Raw genomic sequence first — 20,752 nt, 5'->3', positions numbered from 1 at the left:
GATGGTGAGTTTGGACGGAGCTTAGCTATTGCTCTGATCCAGTCCTATCTCTCTCTGCACACTCCCGGGCTGAAGAAGGCCACTGTGCTGTGGATTATACAGTAGGATCTGGCTGGCTGGCGTGTCCAGTGCCTTGGGGGAGCAACACATCTCCTCCCTACAGCCCACACCCGTGTCTCTCTGTCTGTTTGTCTGTCTGTTTGGAGTGCCCCCGCTGTTTCTCTGAAGCACCTCTCCAACCCAGGGCCAACACAGCCATGGTAGCACACTGGAGGACAGGGCTGCAGATGAGACACGCTCCACTGAACGAACACACACACACACACACACACACACACACACACACACACACACACACACACACACACACACGCACAGACAGACAGACAGACAGACAGACAGACAGACAGACAGACAGACAGACAGACAGACAGACAGACAGACAGACAGACAGACAGACAGACAGACAGACAGACAGACAGACAGACAGACAGACAGACAGACAGACAGACAGACAGACACGCAATCAGACAGACACGCATATGCTATTGTAAAGTGGTTGTTCCACTGGATATCATAAGGTGAATGCACCAACTTGTAAGTCGCTCTGGATAAGAGCGTCTGCTAAATGACGTAAATGTAAAAAATATGCACACAGACACAGACACAGAGACACTTCAAACCTGGACAATCGACACATTGCTCACTGGACAGAAACACTATCAGTTGAATAATAGACTAAGAAGAAAAACTCTGGCAGCCAGCTGGCCCACATCAAAATGCTTTCTTCCCCCTGGCTTTACTTAACAGCAAATGACAGTGAACTTGTTGAATCGCAGCATACCAGTCCAAGCCTACTTCTAAAATCCTCCCATGATATGTGTGCTCCTTTGTGAATCAACCGTTCTTTCTTTCTCTGTGGGAGCAGAGGAAGAGGAGACTATCCTGGCCTGCTTCTCCAACATATTCCCCCTCCAGTATCAACAGTGCATGAGTCACTCTTTTTCGCTGAGTAATTCCTTTTTTTCAGGGTGAAATAAGGAGATTGTCAATCGTGGCACTGGGGGGGCAAAGAGTCTGGCGAGGCTGGGGCAGGCTGGGGGAGGCTGTGACGGGTAGGCCCTGCCCACCCCGCTGCCGGCTGCCTCTGTCTGATAAGGCCAGATAAGGCATCTCTTTGATGTTCAGTTAAGCGTAAAATTCTAATGTGCCAAAAGCCGAAGGGTGCGTGTTTCCACCCCCCTGTTACAAAGGGACGCTGCTCCTCTTTTCTCTTAATATCCCTTCTCTCCCCTACCCCCAGTCACTCCTGAGCCTGGTTCTGAACATCCCTTCTCTCCCCTACCCCCAGTCACTCCTGAGCCTGGTTCTGAATATCCCTTCCCCCCCCTACCCCCAGTCACTCCTGAGCCTGGTTCTGAACATCCCTTCTCTCCCCTACCCCCAGTCACTCCTGAGCCTGGTTCTGAACATCCCTTCTCTCCCCTACCCCCAGTCACTCCTGAGCCTGGTTCTGAACATCCCTTCTCTCCCCTACCCCCAGTCACTCCTGAGCCTGGTTCTGAACATCCCTTCTCTCCCCTACCCCCAGCCACTCCTGAGCCTGGTTCTGAACATCCCTTCTCTCCCCTACCCCCAGTCACTCCTGAGCCTGGTTCTGAACATCCCTTCTCTCCCCTACCCCCAGCCACTCCTGAGCCTGGTTCTGAACATCCCTTCTCTCCCCTACCCCCAGCCACTCCTGAGCCTGGTTCTGAACATCCCTTCTCTCCCCTACCCCCAGTCACTCCTGAGCCTGGTTCTGAACATCACTTCTCTCCCCTACCCCCAGTCACTCCTGAGCCTGGTTCTGAACATCACTTGCTGAAAAAACCCCATTGCAGTAAAGTCTGAGCCTGGGCTTCTCAGCTGGTCTGTGGCCCAGTCAAGTGTGTAATCAATGTGTACTGAGAAGGGTAGGATTGATGCAAAGCCATTATGAGATGCTGCCTTTTGTAAGCCCAATTACTCTGGTGTCACTCTCTGTCACTAAACCATCATTTGGCCAAGTTGGATGGTTTAGCGCTCTCAGGGGCATTGGGGAATGAGCAGAGACAGACAAAGATTTTTATATAAAACATCAAATAACACACTGGACCAAATATTGTGAGGTACCATGGAGAGAAAAAAATCACACAGAACACTCTAGATTCCTGGAAGATCTTTTAGGGGCTCTTCAAATTGAAACTGTGGGGGAACCTCTATAAGTTCTTTCAAAGAACCCCCTTTAATGGTTCCTCGAATAACCTTTCGGGTTCATTTAAAAAAAAAAAAGTATTATTAATCAGCATAACACTAACAACAATAACACAATATTTTAGTTGTCAGTGTTTATAATGATTTTAGTGGAAAAGCAGAATTCAAAAATCGAAATATGAGGTAAACTCCCAGCAGAGCAAGTTCAATCAGTATATCCTCTGGCGTGTTAATGTGTTGGTATCCTTCTATGTGCATGGTGATTGAACAGGTTTCCTGTTCTATTCACTCTGAGGAGAATTCTTATACCACACTATAGCACAAGCTCCTTGTTAACCAAGTTCGCCCATCTTAAAGTGCCAGCATATAAACAAAAGGAAATTACATTTGCTTTTAAAAAGATGGGAGAACAACATTTCTATGGTTCAATATGACAAAGCATGCCAAGTTTAGGACTGAATGGGACTTTGAGACCACTCCAAGAAGCTAGCTCCTGAACAGTGCAGACAATGGGTCCCAGCAGTAGCTAGCTCCTGAACAGTGCAGACAATGGGTCCCAGCAGTAGCTAGCTCCTGAACAGTGCAGACAATGGGTCCCAGCAGTAGCTAGCTCCTAAACAGTGCAGAAAATGGGTCCCAGCAGTAGCTAGCTCCTGAACAGTGCAGAAAATGGGTCCCAGCAGTAGCTAGCTCCTGAACAGTGCAGAAAATGGGTCCCAGCAGTAGCTAGCTCCTGAACAGTGCAGACAATGAAAGAGTGTTGGGCCAGTAACCGGAAGGGTGCTGGATCGAATCCCTGAGCTGACAAAGTAAAAATCTGTCGTTCTGCCCCTGAACAAGGCAGTTAACCCAGTGTTCCCCAGGCGCCAAAGACGTGGATGTTGATTAAGGCAGCCCCCCCACACCTCTCTGATACATTCAGTTAGACAACTGACTAGGTATCCTAAATGGTTCCAGCTGTAGTGAATCACACACAAAACAATGGGATAGCTGTGTTAGATAATGGGGTCAGCCTGACCCAGGTTCACGGGGTCATGACCAGGTTGGATTCTCCACTGGCTGTAAAGGACCGCATCGCTGAGATCCTGTGAATAACAGAACCAGGCAGGCAGCTCCACGGACACACTTCCTGTCACCCTGGCGGCCCCATCCTGTGTTCAGTCTGCTGTGAGATGGCTATTCATTATTGTCTGTGTGGGCAGTATAGTCTCTTACCTCCACGCTGCTGACGCGTCCCTCCTGGAAGGAGCACTCTGCCAGGTTGTTGGTGCAGATGTGGCGGTATTTACACCAGTTACAGGGGAAGGGGCTGCTCACACATGAGGTGCACCTGGGGAGAGAAGGGGGAGAGTTTGAGCTCTCAGATTAAACAGCCAGAATTTGACAAAAGGGATCCAATATGTCATCAACCTCTGCTGCTTTGAAGCAGAAACAGGCTGGTAAGCCTGCAGGAACACTGGGCAAGGTTATCATCACCTTCTAGCTGACTTTCAATTAGAAATTAGCAATTCATTAGAGCCCTAAAACGCTGTTTCAGCTGCAATCAAAATTATGATTCTGATGAGACAATGCATCTAAGGAGCATGAAACACCTGTGATGACTGACACTGTCTAACCATCAACTACTGACCCTGTCTAACCATCAACTACTGACCCTGTCTAACCATCAACTACTGACACTGTCTAACCATCAACTACTGACCCTGTCTAACCATCAACTACTGACCCTGTCTAACCATCAACTACTGACACTGTCTAACCATCAACTACTGACACTGTCTAACCATCAACTACTGACCCTGTCTAACCATCAACTACTGACCCTGTCTAACCATCAACTACTGACACTGTCTAACCATCAACTACTGACCCTGTCTAACCATCATCTACTGACCCTGTCTAACCATCAACTACTGACACTGTCTAACCATCAACTACTGACACTGTCTAACCATTAACTACTGACCCTGTCTAACCATCAACTACTGACACTGTCTAACCATCAACTACTGACCCTGTCTAACCATCATCTACTGACCCTGTCTAACCATCAACTACTGACCCTGTCTAACCATCAACTACTGACACTGTCTAACCATCAACTACTGACCCTGTCTAACCATCAACTACTGACCCTGTCTAACCATCAACTACTGACCCTGTCTAACCATCAACTACTGACCCTGTCTAACCATCAACTAACCATCAACTACTGACCCTGTCTAACCATCAACTACTGACCCTGTCTAACCATCAACTAACCATCAACTACTGACACTGTCTAACCATCATCTACTGACCCTGTCTAACCATCAACTACTGACCCTGTCTAACCATCAACTACTGACACTGTCTAACCATCAACTACTGACCCTGTCTAACCATCAACTACTGACCCTGTCTAACCATCAACTACTGACCCTGTCTAACCATCAACTACTGACCCTGTCTAACCATCAACTACTGACCCTGTCTAACCATCAACTAACCATCAACTACTGACCCTGTCTAACCATCAACTACTGACCCTGTCTAACCATCAACTACTGACCCTGTCTAACCATCAACTAACCATCAACTACTGACCCTGTCTAACCATCAACTACTGACCCTGTCTAACCATCAACTACTGACCCTGTCTAACCATCAACTAACCATCAACTACTGACCCTGTCTAACCATCAACTACTGACCCTGTCTAACCATCAACTACTGACCCTGTCTAACCATCATCTACTGACCCTGTCTAACCATCAACTAACCATCAACTACTGACCCTGTCTAACCATCAACTACTGACCCTGTCTAACCATCAACTACTGATCCTGTCTAACCAAAAAACTACTGAACCTGTCTAACCATCAACTACTGACCCTGTCTAACCATCAACTACTGACACTGTCTAACCATCAACTACTGACAGTGTCTAACCATCAACTACTGACCCTGTCTAACCATCAACTACTGACACTGTCTAACCATCAACTACTGACCCTGTCTAACCATCAACTACTGACCCTGTCTAACCATCAACTACTGACCCTGTCTAACCATCAACTACTGACCCTGTCTAACCATCAACCACTGACACTGTCTAACCATCATCTACTGACCCTGTCTAACCATCATCTACTGACACTGTCTAACCATCAACTACTGACACTGTCTAACCATCAACTACTGACACTGTCTAACCATCAACTACTGACACTGTCTAACCATCAACTACTGACCCTGTCTAACCATCAACTACTGACCCTGTCTAACCATCAACTACTGACCCTGTCTAACCATCAACTACTGACCCTGTCTAACCATCAACTACTGACCCTGTCTAACCATCAACTACTGACCCTGTCTAACCATCAACTACTGACACTGTCTAACCATCAACTAACCATCAACTACTGACCCTGTCTAACCATCAACTACAGACACTGTCTAACCATCAACTACTGACCCTGTCTAACCATCAACTACTGACACTGTCTAACCATCAACTACTGACCCTGTCTAACCATCAACTACTGACACTGTATAACCATCAACTACTGACCCTGTCTAACCATCAACTACTGACCCTGTCTAACCATCAACTACTGACCCTGTCTAACCATCAACTAACCATCAACTACTGACCCTGTCTAACCATCAACTACTGACCCTGTCTAACCATCAACTACTGACCCTGTCTAACCATCAACTACTGACCCTGTCTAACCATCAACTACTGACACTGTCTAACCATCAACTACTGACCCTGTCTAACCATCAACTACTGACACTGTCTAACCATCAACTACTGACCCTGTCTAACCATCAACTACTGACCCTGTCTAACCATCAACTACTGACCCTGTCTAACCATCAACTACTGACCCTGTCTAACCATCAACTAACCATCAACTACTGACCCTGTCTAACCATCAACTACAGACACTGTCTAACCATCAACTACTGACCCTGTCTAACCATCAACTACTGACACTGTCTAACCATCAACTACTGACCCTGTCTAACCATCAACTACTGACCCTGTCTAACCATCAACTACTGACACTGTCTAACCATCAACTACTGACCCTGTCTAACCATCAACTACTGACACTGTATAACCATCAACTACTGACCCTGTCTAACCATCAACTACTGACCCTGTCTAACCATCAACTACTGACCCTGTCTAACCATCAACTACTGACCCTGTCTAACCATCAACTACTGACACTGTCTAACCATCAACTACTGACACTGTCTAACCATCAACTAACCATCAACTACTGACCCTGTCTAACCATCAACTACTGACCCTGTCTAACCATCAACCACTGACCCTGTCTAACCATCAACTACTGACCCTGTCTAACCATCAACTACTGACCCTGTCTAACCATCAACTACTGACCCTGTCTAACCATCAACTAACCATCAACTACTGACCCTGTCTAACCATCAACTACTGACACTGTCTAACCATCAACTAACCATCAACTACTGACCCTGTCTAACCATCAACTACTGACACTGTCTAACCATCAACTACTGACCCTGTCTAACCATCAACTACTGACCCTGTCTAACCATCAACTACTGACCCTGTCTAACCATCAACTACTGACCCTGTCTAACCATCAACTACTGACCCTGTCTAACCATCAACTACTGACACTGTCTAACCATCAACTACTGACCCTGTCTAACCATCAACTACTGACACTGTCTAACCATCAACTACTGACCCTGTCTAACCATCAACTACTGACCCTGTCTAACCATCAACTACTGACACTGTCTAACCATCAACTACTGACCCTGTCTAACCATCAACTACTGACCCTGTCTAACCATCAACTACTGACCCTGTCTAACCATCAACTACTGACCCTGTCTAACCATCAACTACTGACACTGTCTAACCATCAACTACTGACCCTGTCTAACCATCAACTACTGACCCTGTCTAACCATCAACTACTGACACTGTCTAACCATCAACTAACCATCAACTACTGACCCTGTCTAACCATCAACTACTGACCCTGTCTAACCATCAACTACTGACACTGTCTAACCATCAACTACTGACCCTGTCTAACCATCAACTACTGACACGGTCTAACCATCAACTACTGACACTGTCTAACCATCAACTACTGACCCTGTCTAACCATCAACTACTGACACTGTCTAACCATCAACTACTGACCCTGTCTAACCATCAACTACTGACCCTGTCTAACCATCAACTACTGACACTGTCTAACCATCAACTAACCATCAACTACTGACCCTGTCTAACCATCAACTACTGACCCTGTCTAACCATCAACTACTGACACTGTCTAACCATCAACTAACCATCAACTACTGACCCTGTCTAACCATCAACTACTGACCCTGTCTAACCATCAACTACTGACACTGTCTAACCATCAACTACTGACACTGTCTAACCATCAACTAACCATCAACTACTGACACTGTCTAACCATCAACTACTGACACTGTCTAACCATCAACTACTGACCCTGTCTAACCATCAACTACTGACACTGTCTAACCATCAACTACTGACCCTGTCTAACCATCAACTACTGACACTGTCTAACCATCAACTACTGACCCTGTCTAACCATCAACTACTGACCCTGTCTAACCATCAACTACTGACCCTGTCTAACCATCAACTACTGACCCTGTCTAACCATCAACTACTGACACTGTCTAACCATTAACTACTGACCCTGTCTAACCATCAACTAACCATCAACTACTGACCCTGTCTAACCATCAACTACTGACACTGTCTAACCATCAACTAACCATCAACTACTGACCCTGTCTAACCATCAACTACTGACCCTGTCTAACCATCAACTACTGACACCGTCTAACCATCAACTACTGACCCTGTCTAACCATCAACTACTGACCCTGTCTAACCATCAACTACTGACACTGTCTAACCATCAACTACTGACCCTGTCTAACCATCAACTACTGACCCTGTCTAACCATCAACTACTGACCCTGTCTAACCATCAACTACTGACCCTGTCTAACCATCAACTACTGACCCTGTCTAACCATCAACTACTGACACTGTCTAACCATCAACTACTGACACTGTCCAACCGTCAACGATAGACGACAGACACCGTCTAACCATTAACAATAGATGACTGAAACTGTCTAACCATCAACAATAAGCAGCACAGGCTCAGGTCAGACTCTCAACACATTGGAGGACGACAGAATAACAGCCGATTTTCCTTCAACCCTCGTTCCACTCTCATTTTGACCCTGTCTGCATTCCCCTCCACCCCGTCACCCCTCCACCCCTCCGCTCTGAAGCCTTTCGCATTCTGAACAGCGTGAGGAACCTGTACTTTGTCCCATACTAATCATATCCTTCCCCTGGAGGTTCAAATCCCCTTTGGAGGGTCTCAGCAGTCTGCTCATACTCACTCCTATGCTACACTGTACTGTATAATCTCTGACAGCAGAATGCTGAGCTGCTGCCTCCCTGTTGGTGGGGGAATAACAAAAAGCATTTCAGAGGCAAGCCACATACACACCTGAAAAATAATATCAAAGCATTTTTAATCTGGCAGGCTGGCTATACATTGGCCATGTTAATATGATGTTTTGAGTCAGTGTATTCATGGAGATTTACAACACCTGCTCCAGACATATAGTACACATTTTATACTTGACATTTTAGTCATTTAGTAGACTCTCTTATCCACAGTGATTTACAGTTAGTGCATTCATCTTAACCACATATCACAGGCATAGAAAGTACATTTTTCTTCAATAAAGTGGCTATCAGTAGAGTCAGTACACCTAACTTATGGAAAGGGAATGTTAATGCCTGCTTTAATAGGAGAGCTATGAGTATCGCAGGCTATAGGCTGCATGGCACAGTGCTGTCTTCCACTGCAGGAGGACGAGATCTACTGGAGATACTGTGTGTACATCAGCATGTCTTAAAAACTCCAGCAATTCACTTTGGTCTAATTTCAGTGAAGCCTGAGAAACACAGCACAGCTAAAACCTGAACCAGTAATGAAGGGAGTTTCCTTCCTAACATCATTGCTTGGAAGTGGACTCAGTAGCCTATTTGACTGGTGTATGCGGAAACTAGTGTTAACGTTGGCTAGTTGGAGCTTGTTTCTGAGTGACAAAATGTGTAGATCTGACTGGGTTTCTAATGTGAATGCCTTTGAAGAATCAGGTAAATAATGAAGACAGGAAGGGGAGAACTGGGTGGTGTTGCTGGGGAGACATGAGAAAGATTCAAAAGGTATCCCAGAGATTTCATAATGTCTTACAAAAAATAGGTTTTGTTCTGAAATGCCTAAAATGCCAGGGGGTAATTTGGTAAAAGTGTATAATCAGTCAGACCCTAGTTTCAGAGCTAACGTCCTTCCCATTCACAGGTGGTCATTATTCCAGAAGATGGGAAGCAGCTCTTACGGCTGGGTTGCTAAAGAATTGTTTTGAGAAGAAAATGGGTGCCAACGTAGCAGGGCTGGGGTGAGTGAGCGCTGTCCGCCAGCAAACACCAGAGGGGGAAACAATTCAAGGGCTAAATGGTCCCACAGGGCTTTTGTGAAAAGAGGAAATCTGGCATAGGCTTCAGGCAGACCACTCTGGCAAGGTAGGCCTCTGCTAGGTTGCTATGGCAACTGGCGAGCCCTGCATGGATTATGTTGCCCTGCTTCCTTACACTAGAGAATTCATTGTTGTGTATGCATTCTGTCAGCCGACAAGGACATGTTATTTTCTGACATAAAAACCCATTCATTTAGCTGCAAACAAATCATTTTTAGCATGTTTGGATGTGATGAAGAGTGAAGTTGCCAGACCACCGATACGTCTTTGCTTTTTCTGTGTTAACGTCTTCATCTTAAACTGTGAGGCATCATGCTAATTTAAAAACAATGGCAATATACACAATATTCTGTATGATACTCCATGTCATACACTCCTCCATGTTGAGAAAAAAAACCTCTCACACCCACGCCATCGACTCAGTGCTGAAGTGCAAATGCGCACATATGCCAGTAAAACGGCGTTGCTCCACAAACAGAACAGAAGAAAGACGAGACCTTGGCATGGAGCTCCGTGCTGAAGCTGAAGCCAGCAAGAGGCTCTGAGCAAGGGGCTCTGACTGATCCTCGGAGAGATGCAGTCCCATTGTTCTGCCTCAGCAAAGCTGTGGTCTGGATGTCTGCCTGGACCTGCACTACCCTACCCTGCCTGGCCCTACTCTGCCTGGCCCTACCCCACCTGGCCCCTACCCTGCCTGTTCCCTACCCTGCCTGGCCCCTACCCTGCCTGGCCCCTACCCTGCATGAGACTGCTGCTGCTACTGTTACAGACCGGGGCCATCTCAAATCATATTAGCTAGCAACATCTGGCCAGCCAGTCCTGGACGTTATCTGGTCCTGTGTCCAGTGGTCGTATGATGGATAACATGGAGAGTGGAAGAGGACATAACAGTGTCACTAGCAGTGGTGGAAAAAGTACCCAATTGTCATAGTTGAGTAAAAGTATTTGGTTTTAAATAAACTTAAGTATCAAAAGTAAATGTTATTGCTAAAATATACTTAAGTATCAAAGTTTAAATAAAAGTATAAATCATTTCAAATTCCTTATATTAAGAAAATCAGACGGCACCCTTTTGTAAATGTATTTTTACTGATAGCCAGGGGCACGCTCCAATATCATTTGCAAACGAAGAATGTGTTTAGTGATGATTCCAAGATGGCGTAGCAGTCGGACGTGTGTTGTGTTTGCCTTTCTCTTATCCCGTGTAAATAGACGTTTTTTATTTTTTGCTCGTATATATTTTAATCTCACTTTCTATCTACGAACTAAATATACTTTCCTGCAACCCGCATCACCCAATGTGGTACGGATCTGCTATTTTTATTCCTTATAACTGGAACCTCCCTCAGGAGCTAGCCAGCTACTAGTCTTTGTTAGCCATGGATAGCGGTCTTCACCTTTAGCTCAGACACCGCCAGCTTTTGCTCGGACAATACATGCCAGTCTGCACAGAGCAATATCAACCGAGAGCATATCGGACTGCTTCTCTCTACCACATCACCGGATTCCTGCCGCTCTGAATCATTACACCGGATCATCACAGCTAGCTAGCCGCTACCGAATGGCTACTGTTAGCTAACGCCTCTGTCCGAAGCAAGCACCAGTTAGCCTGAGCTAGGCCCATATACCAGCTAATTCTAGGGCTACAATACCTCTTTTGCCAATTGGCCTGGACCCTTTATTGTCGACAAGGAGCCCCGCCGATCCATCACGACTGGTCTACCGACGTAATCGCCCGATGTGGTCTCAACAGGCTTTTCCATTGCGATGTCGCCCGAAGACCCATGTTCTTGCCCCGGCCCGCTAGATTTCTAAATGCCGTGTCTTCCGCTCGCCTAGTGTAGTACTTACTGAACGGCTCCTTGACTCAGCTATGGCTGTTCTTTGGACACTATGATCCCTCGGCTAAACAGCTGATGCCCCCTGGACTGTTTCAATAACACGGTACCTCATTTTGTTTATCTGTCGGCCCCAGCCTCAAACTCAGGTCCTCTATGTACCTAACTGACCCGCTCTGCCCATTCATCGCCATTTACCCGTTGCTTTCTTAGCTCTCCCGATCAACACCTGTGACTGCTTTATGCATCTCTCTCTAATGTCAATATGCCTCTCTCTAATGTCAATATGCCTCTCTCTAATGTCAATATGTCTACTGCTGTCTTGGCTAGTTCTCATTGTTTTATTTCACTGTAGAGCCCTCAGTCCCGCTAAAACCTCTCTCATCGTCACTCAACGCCTAGGTTTACCTCCACTTTACTCACATCCTACCATACCCTTGTCTGTACATAATGCCCTGAATCTATTCTACCACACCCAGAAATCTGCTCCTTTTATTCTCTGTTCCCAACGCACTAGACGACCAGTTTTTATAGCCTTTAGCCATTCCCTTATCCTACTCCTCCTATGTTCCTCTGGTGATGTAGAGGTTAACCCAGGCCCTGTAGTCCCCAGTACCACACCTATACCCCAGGCTCTATCATTTGTTGACTTCTCTAACTGTAAAAACCTTGGTTTCATGCATGTTAACATCAGAAGCCTCCTCCCTAAGTTGGTTTTATTCCCTGCTTTAGCACACTTCGCCAACCCTGATGTCCTAGCCGTGTCTGAATGCTGGCTTAGGAAGGCCACCAAAAATTCAGAAATTTCCATCCCCAACTACAACATTTTCCACTAAGATAGAACTGACAAAGGGGGCAGAGTCACAATATACTGCAGAGATCTGTCATGCTATCCAGGTCTGTACCCAAACAGTTCGTGCTTCTTAAAAAGCCACCTTTCCAGAAATAGGTCTCTCACTGATGCCGCTTGTTATAGACCCCCCTCAGCCCCCAGCTGTGCCCTGGACTCCATATGTGAATTGATTGCCTCCCATTTCTCTACAGAGTTCGTACTGTTAGGTGACCTAAACTGGGATATGCTTAACACCCTGGCCATCCTACAATCTAAGCTAGATGCCATCAATCTCACACAAATGATCAAGGAACCTACCAGGTACAACCCCAAATCCATAAATACGGGCACCCTCATAGATATCATCCTGACCAACTAAATACACCTCTGCTGTCTTCAACCAGGGTCTCAGTGATCACTGCCTCATTGCCTGCATCAGTAATGGGTCTGCGGTCAAACGACCACCCCTCATCACTGTCAAACGCTCCCTAAAACACTTCAGTGAGCAGGCCTTTCTGATCGACCAAGCCCAGGTATCCTGGAAGGATATTGACCTCACCCCGTCAGTAGAGGATACCTGGTTATTCTTTCAAAGTGCTTTCCTCACCATCTTAAATAAGCATGCCCCATTAAAAAAAATTCAAACTAAGAACAGATATAGCCCTTGGTTCACTCCAGGCTTGACTGCCCTTGAACAGCACAAAAACATTCTGTGGAGTACTGCATTAGCATCGAATAGCCCCCGCGATATGCAACTTTTAGTTAGGAACCACGTTAGGAACCAATATACACAGTCAGTTAGGAAAGCAAAGGCTAGCTTTTTCAAACAGAAATTTGCATCCTGTAGCACAAATTGTAAAAAGTTTTGGGACACTGTAAAGTCCATGGAGAATAAGAGCACCTCCTCCCAGCTGCCTGCTGCACTGAGGCTAGGAAACACTGTCACCACCGATAAATCCACGATAATCGAGAATTTCAATAAGCATTTTTGTATGGCTGGCCATGCTTTCCACTTGGCTCCTACCCCAGCCAACAGCTCTGCAGCCCCGCAGAAACTTGCCCAAGCCCCCCCCCCCGCTTCTCCTTCACCCAAATCCAGATAGCTGATGTTCTGAAAGAGCTGCAAAATCTGGACCCCTACAAATCAGCTGGGCTAGACAATCTGGACCCTCTCTTTCTAAAATGATCCGCCGCAATTGTTGCAACCCCTATTACTAGCCTGTTCAACCTCTCTTTTGTATCGTCTGAGATCCCTAAAGATTGAAAAGCTGCCGCGGTCATCCCCCTCTTCAAAGGGGGAGACACTCTAGACCCAAACTGTAATAGACCTATATCCATCCTGCCTTGCCTTTCTAAAGTCTTCGAAAGCCAAGTTAACAAACAGATCACCGACCATTTTGAATCCCACCGTACCTTTTCCGCTATGCAATCTGGTTTCCGAGCTGGTCATGGGTGCCCCTAAATTGAAATTATTTCACCACTATGGCCTATTTATTGCCTTACCTCCCTAATCTTACATTTGCACACACTGTATATAGATATTTATATTGTGTTATTGACTGTACATTTGTTTATCCCATGTATAACTCTGTGTTGTTGTTTTTGTCGCACTGCTTTGCTTCATCTTGGCCAGGCCGCAAAAAATAAAAAACATTATGAGTCCGCCAAATCAGAGGCTGTAGGGATGACCAGGGATGTTCTCTGTTTAGTGAGTCCGCCAGATCAGAGGCTGTAGGGATGACCAGGGATGTTCTCTGTTTAGTGAGTCCGCCAGATCAGAGGCTGTAGGGATGACCAGGGATGTTCTCTTGATAAGTGTGTGAATTAGACCATTTTCCTGTCCTGCTAAGCATTCAAAATGTAAAAACTACTTTTGGGTGTCAGTATGGAGTAAAAAGTACATCATTTTCTTTAGAAATGTAGTAAAGTACAGATACCCAAAAAAACTACTTAAGCAGTATTTTCAAGTATTTTTACTTAAGTACTTTACACCACTGGTCACTAGACGTGTACACTGCATGATTACCATTTCTCATTAGGTTTGTTGTTGTATTTCTCTGTCCCCAGTTGTCAGGGCTTTCTGAAGGATCGGACCAATACGCAGCGTGATCGTAGTTCCACATCTTTTATTGAATCGTGAAACCGAATGCCATATACAATAAACTTGAAAATACAAAACAATAAAGCCGTGACGCAGAGCAGGAAAACACACTACTCACAACTAACAACCCACAGCATACAATAAGAAAACCCCCTACCTAAATACAATCTCCAATCAGAGGCAACAAGAAACAGCTGCCTCCAATTGGAGATCAACCCCAAACAACACCCGACATAGAAACAGAAAACCTAGAACCCACAACATCGAAATAACAACACAGACTGTCAAACACACTCCCCCTGTCAAGCCCTTACCCATCTACTATAGAAAATGACCTCTTACACTGGTCAGGACGTGACACCAGTACCTTCCATTTCTCGGTCCCTTCTTCCTGTCCATTTCTCTGTCCCTCTACCTGTCCATTTCTCTGTCCCTTGTACCTGTCCATTTCTCTGTCCTGTGTACCTGTCCATTTCTCTGTCCCTTCTACCTGTCCATTTCTCTGTCCCTTGTACCTGCCCATTTCTCTGTCCCTTCTACCTATCCATTTCTCTGTCCCTTCTACCTGTCCATTTCTCTGTCCCTTGTACCTGTCCATTTCTCTGTCCCTTCTACCTGTCCATTTCTCTGTCCCTTCTACCTGTCCATTTCTCTGTCCCTAGACCCTGTCCATTTCTCTGTCCCTAGACCCTGTCCATTTCTCTGTCCCTTCTACCTGTCCATTTCTCTGTCTCGTGTACCTGTCCATTTCTCTGTCCCTTCTACCTGTCCATTTCTCTGTCCCTTCTACCTGTCCATTTCTCTGTCCCTTCTACCTGTCCATTTCTCTGTCCCTAGACCCTGTCCATTTCTCTGTCCCTAGTACCTGTCCATTTCTCTGTCCCTAGACCCTGTCCATTTCTCTGTCCCTAGTACCTGTCCATTTCTCTGTCCCTTCTACCTGTCCATGTCTCTGTACCAGTTTCTGAAACTCATTGAAAATATTGACAATAAACATGACTTTATGCCATCTATTTTCAAAGCATCATTTAAACAACTTGACAAACAGCAAACGCATGACTACATCCACATTCCAAACATAGGGCACCTGTTATCTGTCAAGCTTCTCTTCTACACTGAGGTGGCTACACAGCCCGGTAGAAATCATCAAAGAATTTCAAGTGACGGACAGAACCAATCAATATGTTACTTCACTGAAAGCGTCTCGGTCTTTCCTCTCGTCCTCAGAGAGATGAGAGATCATGGTAGATAGATACTTACGACTGGAGCACGCTGCAGTTGTAGTAGATGAAGTCAGTGGTGATGAATTTGTGCCCTGTCTCCTTGGACTTCAGGGAAAGCTTTAGCACTCTCTTGTCCCCTGGAATAAAGAGAAGACCCACAGTAAACCAGACAGCCTAGAGGCTCTGAAACCATTATCAGTCCAATTCCAGGTGCTATACCCCAGAAAAATAATGTTCTTCCGTCTAATTCAATAATGTAGATGTTGATAAAAATGTCTGATTGCTCCTGTCTTTTATCTACCATTTCCATTAGCAAGAGAAGTGCACTTATGGTCCAAAACAGAACCCTACAAACAGGCCACATCTCTTCTGCTAGTCAAATTATACCTGTAGGCTTGACTTCAAGATAATTGGCAAAACATTTCCAGTGGACTTTCAATAACTGCTACTAATGGAACTAAAAATGAGCTACTGCACTTTTCAGGTTCCCATCCATCAGTCCATCGGTAAGAGCATTCAGTTGTTTTTCATCATTTTCTGAAAACACATTAAGGCCCATGTTCACATGGCTCGGAACAACTAAAACCTGGTGTACTTCAGACACATTGCAGCTGTCGTCACCACTAGTTGACATAATACAATCCACTAAGCTGTATGGAACGATAGAGCAAATTTCACACAGTGATAAATACGATCGTCAGAAAATAGAAACATATTATTACTCAATAGCTAGCACATTGTTTTATAACACTGAATGTGTACTAGATTTATATTAGTCTCTGATAGAAGGCTTACCGTATCCCTGTGTGAGGGAGGGGACATCTCTGAGGGAGGGGGACATACAGAGGACCTGCCCCTTGGCCAGTACCTCCCCTGGGCTCTCTGTCAGCTCTTCAAACACACATGTCACCCCGGCTGACAGGCTGGGCACGTTGACCACTTTCACACTCAGCTGGAGGGAGGAGAGGGGGGAAAGATGAGAGCAAGAAAGAGGGAGGGTGAGATAGAGAGAGAGAGGGGGGAGAGAGAGAGAGGGGGAGAGAGGGAGGGAGATAAAGGGAGAGCGAGAGTGGGGGAGAGACGGACGGAGAGAGCGAGAGAGAAAGGGAGGGAGGAAGAGAGAGAGAGAGAGGGAGGAAGAGAAAGGGAGAGCGAGGCAGTATATTATTTGACAGTTGGAGTCATCCCTCTGTGTATCCTAAACCAGAAATCTGCAATGACAGGTTAATAATAAGCCAGCTCCATATTGGTCATGTTGTGATTAGCTAGCATCGTGTTGTGATTAGCTAGCATTGTGTTGTGATTAGCTAGCGTCGTGTTGTGATTAGCTAGTATTGTGTTGTGATTAGCTAGCGTCGTGTTGTGATTAGCTAGCGTCGTGTTGTGATTAGCTAGCGTCGTGTTGTGATTAGCTAGCGTCATGTTGTGATTAGCTAGCGTCGTGTTGTGATTAGCGAGTGTCGTGTTGTGATTAGCGAGTGTCGTGTTGTGATTAGCTAGCGTCATGTTGTGATTAGCTAGCGACGTGTTGTGATTAGCGAGTGTCGTGTTGTGATTAGCTAGCGTCATGTTGTGATTAGCGAGTTTCGTGATTAGCAAGTTTCGTGATTAGCGAGCGTCATGTTGTGATTAAATAGCGCCGTGCAGTGATAAGCTACCGTCATGTTTTTCTCTGGTGTGAACACAGTTTTTTTTACATCCTGTAATTACCTTAGTGGACATAGAGGTCACAGATATGTTGTTAGGTGTGACACTAATGTCCACACAGTGATCTAGCTCTGTGTTGAAATGCTGCGGCTCGGCCCACTTCTCACAGGCCTCCTGTCTGGAACACCTGGGAGGAAACACATTGAGGCCAGGGGTCAATAATGATCACAACATTACATGCTGTTCTACTACTTAAATGTCAGCTCAGTACAGTACACAGCCGTATTACCGGGTAACATTCAGCTCAGTACAGTACACAGCCGTATTACTGGGTAACATTCAGCTCAGTACAGTACACAGTCGTATTACTGGGTAACATTCAGCTCAGTACAGTACACAGCCGTATTACTGGGTAAGATTCAGCTCAGTACAGTACACAGCCGTATTACTGGGTAACATTCAGCTCAGTACAATACACAGTCGTATTACTGGGTAACATTCAGCTCAGTACAGTACACAGCCGTATTACTGGGTAACATTCACCTCAGTACAGTACACAGCAGTATTACAGGGTAACATTCAGCTCAGTACAGTACACAGCCGTATTACCGGGTAACATTCAGCTCAGTACAGTACACAGTCGTATTACCGGGTAACATTCAACTCAGTACAGTACACAGTCGTATTACTGGGTAACATTCACCTCAGTACAGTACACAGCAGTATTACAGGGTAACATTCAGCTCAGTACAGTACACAGCCGTATTACCGGGTAACATTCAGCTCAGTACAGTACACAGTCGTATTACCGGGTAACATTCAGCTCAGTACAGTACACAGTCGTATTACCGGGTAACATTCAGCTCAGTACAGTACACAGCCGTATTACCGGGTAACATTCAGCTCAGTACAGTACACAGCCGTATTACTGGGTAACATTCAGCTCAGTACAGTACACAGCCGTATTACAGGGTAACATTCAGCTCAGTACAGTACACAGCCGTATTACAGGGTAACATTCAGCTCAGTACAGTACACAGCCGTATTACTGGGTAACATTCAGCTCAGTACAGTACACAGTCGTATTACCGGGTAACATTCAGCTCAGTACAGTACACAGCCGTATTACCGGGTAACATTCAGCTCAGTACAGTACACAGCCGTATTACCGGGTAACATTCAGCTCAGTACAGTACACAGTCGTATTACCGGGTAACATTCAGCTCAGTACAGTACACAGCCGTATTACCGGGTAACATTCAGCTCAGTACAGTACACAGCCGTATTACTGGGTAACATTCAGCTCAGTACAGTACACAGCCGTATTACTGGGTAAAAATCCATGCACTCCATTGTCCAACAGAGCACTGGGAATCTGGGACAAATTCATAAATTAGGGAATAAGCTTTAGGTGTAACAAATGACTGAGTTGGCCTCAGTGAGCAGGTTGGGTTTGAGCAGAAGCACACAAATGATACCAGTGTATATCATGAACACACATTTAGGAAAATATATGAAAATATTTTAAAAAGTACTACATTTGAAATATGCTGAGCCAAGCTGAGTTCAAAGTTGTTTTTGTAACCAACTTCCCGATGGTCCGCTGAATGCTGCATAGCAGAAACTTTTATTCTGATAATTGACCCATCGGGGTCTGGATAATACAGTTGAAGTCAGAAGTTTACATACACCTTAGCCAAATACATTTAAAAACTCAGTTTTTCACAATTCCTGACATTTAATAAAAATCCCCTGTCAGTTAGGATCACCACTTTATTTTAAGAATGTGAAATGTCAGAATAATAGTAGAGCGAATGATTTATTCCAGCTTTTATTTCTTTCATCACATTGCCAGTGGGCCAGAAGTTTACATACACTCAATTAGTATTTGGTAGCATTGCCTTTAAATTGTTTAACTTGGGTCAAACGTGTCGGGTAGCCTTCCACAAGCTTCATACAATAAGTTGGGTGAATTTTGGCCCATTCCTCCTGACAGAGCTGGTGTAACTGAGTCAGGCTTGTAGGCCTCCTTGCTCGCACACGCTTTTTCAGTTCTGCCACAAATTTTCTATAGGATTGAGGTCAGGGCTTTGTGATGGTCACTCCAATACCTTGACTTTGTTGTCCTTAAGCTATTTTGCCACAACTTTGGAAGTATGCTTGGAAGTATGCTTGGGGTCATTGTCCATTTAGAAGACCCATTTGTGACCAAGCTTTAACTTCCTGACTGATGTCTTGAGATGTTGCTTCAATGAATCCACATAATTTTCCTTTCTCATGATGACATCTATTTTGTGAAGTGCACCAGTCCCTCCTGCAGCAAAGCACCCCCGCAACATGATGCTGCCACCCCCGTCCTTCACGGTTGGGATGGTGTTCTTCGGCTTGCAAGCATCCCCCTTTTTCCTCCAAACATAACGATGGTCATTATGGCCAAACAGTTATATTTCTGTTTCATCAGACCAGAGGACATTTCTCCAAAAAGTACGATCTTTGTCCCCATGTGCAGTTGCAAACCGTAGTCTATCTTTTTTATGGCGGCTTTGAAGCAGTGGCTTCTTCCTTGCTAAGCGGCCTTTCGGCTTATGTCGACATAGGACTCGTTTTACTGTGGATATAGATACTTTTGTACCCGTTTCCTCCAGCATCTTCCCAAGGTCCTTTGCTGTTGTTCTGAGATTGATTTGCACTTTTCGCACTAAAGTACGTTCATCTCTAGGAGACCGAACGCGTCTCCTTCCTGAGCGGTATGACAGCTGCATGGTCCCATGGTGTTTATACTTGCGGACTATTGTTTGTACAGATGAACGTGGTACCGTCAGGCTTTTGGAAATTGCTCCCAAGGATGAACCAGACTTGTGGAGGACTACAATGTTTTTTCTGAGGTCTTGGCTGACTTTTGATTTTCCCATGTCGTCAAGCAAAGAGGCACTGAGTTTGAAGGTAGGCCTTGAAATACATCCACAGGTACACCTCCAATTGACTCAAATGATGTAAATTAGCCTATCAAAAGCTTCTAAAGCCATGACATCATTTTCTGTAATTTTCCAAACTGTTTAAAGGCACAGTCAACTCAGTGTATGTAAACTTCCGACCCACTGGATTCGCAATACTGTGAATTATAAGTGAAATAATCTGTCTATAAACAATTGTTGGAAAAATTACTTGTGTCGTGCACAAAGTAGATGTCCTAACAGACTTGCCAAAACTATAGTTTGTTAACAAGAAATTTGTGGAGTGGTTGAAAAACGAGTTTTAA

General features: G+C 45.2%; 1 protein-coding gene across 3 annotated transcripts in view; it reads right to left on the bottom strand.

Annotated features, from left to right (window-relative positions):
- The window catches only part of LOC106566493 (plexin A3-like), a 161,411-nt gene that overhangs the window by 57,663 nt on the left and 82,996 nt on the right, over nt 1–20,752 (bottom strand). For all 3 annotated transcript variants that reach the window (XM_014134573.3, XM_014134572.3, XM_014134574.3), the window contains exons 6-9: nt 17,557–17,680; nt 16,642–16,798; nt 15,884–15,983; nt 3,451–3,565 (exon numbers count right to left, since the gene is read on the bottom strand). In XM_014134573.3, the coding sequence (XP_013990048.2) occupies nt 3,451–3,565; nt 15,884–15,983; nt 16,642–16,798; nt 17,557–17,680 (496 nt within the window). The remainder of the gene's footprint in view (nt 1–3,450; nt 3,566–15,883; nt 15,984–16,641; nt 16,799–17,556; nt 17,681–20,752) is intronic.

Source organism: Salmo salar, chromosome 13 (assembly GCF_965601325.2).
Source record: "Salmo salar chromosome 13, fSalSal1, whole genome shotgun sequence".
NCBI lineage: Eukaryota > Metazoa > Chordata > Actinopteri > Salmoniformes > Salmonidae > Salmo > Salmo salar.
This window is presented reverse-complemented; position numbering and strand designations above follow the sequence as displayed.